This window comes from Halyomorpha halys, unplaced genomic scaffold (assembly GCF_000696795.3).
Source record: "Halyomorpha halys isolate HHAL.00 unplaced genomic scaffold, Hhal_1.1 Scaffold1143.1, whole genome shotgun sequence".
NCBI lineage: Eukaryota > Metazoa > Arthropoda > Insecta > Hemiptera > Pentatomidae > Halyomorpha > Halyomorpha halys.
The window spans coordinates 13,884-15,952 of record NW_027106264.1 but is presented as its reverse complement, the minus strand read 5'-3'; the positions used below and the strand labels follow the sequence as shown (position 1 = coordinate 15,952).

Below are 2,069 nucleotides of genomic sequence, written 5' to 3'. Positions count from 1 at the left end.
TAGGAATTGACGAAGTTTATAGAGCAGACCTGGATGCCAGACTCGATCAAAAACTTGTTCAACATCGAGGAAGACTCCGGGAAGAAATATGAATTAGGAACTTAGAATTATAATAAATCAAATACTGCATTATTCAATTATGAATAATTTGGAACTTTAATTTGCATTGTAAATTAACTTTATTAATATACAAAATAATCCATTTCACATGTTTATATAATACGTTATATAAATTATTTTGATAAAAAATTAAATAAAATTTAATTAATTTGATAATTAAGATAATGATTATTGTTTAATTCATTCTTTCTTATGGAATAATTTCTTTTGTATGTTAATTGACGTTTTTATCATTTATTAATTAATTAATTAGACTTGCCAAAAAAATAAAGAAACAACAAAAAAAGATATGCTATTACATAATTATAATAACAATCTATTCACAATTATCAACATTCCTTGTTGAAAGAGATTGCTCAAAGGGAGCCGCTCAAAGACTAGATTGCAGAGCAGCAAGACTTAAAATATGCAAGCTACTAATAATAAATGTTAAAATATACAATGAAATGATAAATATGCATGAATGCAATTTTTAGGGGGCTAATACACACTTGCCAAACTTTGAAAAATTCGCTTATGCGCATGTGTGTGGATAGGTTATTTGGGTTGCCTGTTACAAGCTGTTCTGAATTTGTTGCCGACCTTTTATACAGGTCTTTTATATCTACACATTTGCCACGAATCCAAGACTATCATGCAAGAAACGTCCATACATTTCCTTTGACTTTGGTCAGCTATTGCTTTTTCCAATTTCTTATATATTAGCGTCCTTTTATATGTTTTTCAAGAAGCGGAACATGAAAATGCAATCGACTTTAATATCTCATATCAATTTATTTTAACCGAAACGTTGGCTCATTAAATTAGTATATTTCTACTATTTGAGTTTTTCTTGACCGCACCCGGACCATATTCCTTTCAATTTATTTTAACTTTGATTTCCAAACGATTAACCTGGAATCCTCACACAAGACTGAAAAGACAGGAAACTGCACGTCGATTCCAACTATTACAGCACTTACTAGACAAACTGTTTAATCTTCCAACTCATTACAAAAGACTGATCTACATGACTGTAATAAGGCCAATCTGGACATATGGAGTTGAGCTTTGGGGCTCCACTAAACCATCGAATTCCTCTCGTATTCAATCCTTACAATCCAAAATCCTTCGTAAAATCCTCTATGCTCCTTAATTTGTCACAAATAAAATCATACATAAAGACCTTAATGTTCCCTATGTAACCGATCTAGCCTGAACCAGATATCACTCCTTCCATTACAAACTCCCTAACTACTCAAACCCCCTAGTTTCTAACCTTGCATCCTCTTCCATTCCTGACGATCCTCCGAGGCGCCTGAAAAGAAGATGGCCACCAGACCAGCTAGTTATAAATTTCAATAAAGATATTAAAAAAAAAAAAAGAAGAAAATCTTGATTTCTTATATATTAGCGTCATTTTGTATGTTTTTAAAGATGCTGAAAATAAAAATTCTATCGACTTTAAGATATCTTATCGATTTATTTAAACTTTTATGATTTCTTACATATTTGGGTCCTTTTATATGTTTTTGAAGATGCTGAAAATGTAATTTCTATCGACTTTAAGATAGCTTATCGATTTATTTTAGCTTCTTTAATTTGTTATATATTGACTTCCTTTCATATGTTTTTGAAGATGCTGAAAATGAAAATGCTGTCGATTTTATGATCACTGATAGGTTTATTTGTAATATTATTATATTTTACATATAAGGGTCCTTTTATATGTTATTGTAACTGCAGAATAAGAAAATGCTATCGATTTTAAGATCGCCGATTGATTAATTTCAACTTATCTGACTCCTGAATGGGTCCTTTTACATGATTTAGGAGATGTAGAACAAAAAAATGCTATCGATTTATTTTAGGTTTTCTGATTTTTTAAAAATATTAGGGTCCTTTTATGTATTTATGAAAATTGCAGAACATGAAAATGCTATTGATTTTTATTTTAAATTTTTTTATTT

General features: G+C 29.8%; 1 protein-coding gene across 1 annotated transcript in view; it reads right to left on the bottom strand.

Annotated features, from left to right (window-relative positions):
• The window catches only part of LOC106688495 (uncharacterized), a gene marked incomplete at its 5' end in the record, with an annotated part of 22,398 nt that overhangs the window by 13,775 nt on the left and 6,554 nt on the right, over nucleotides 1–2,069 (bottom strand). Inside the window, 1 exon segment of the mRNA XM_067044626.1 lies at nucleotides 1,379–1,417. Coding sequence (XP_066900727.1) covers nucleotides 1,379–1,417 — 39 coding nt within the window.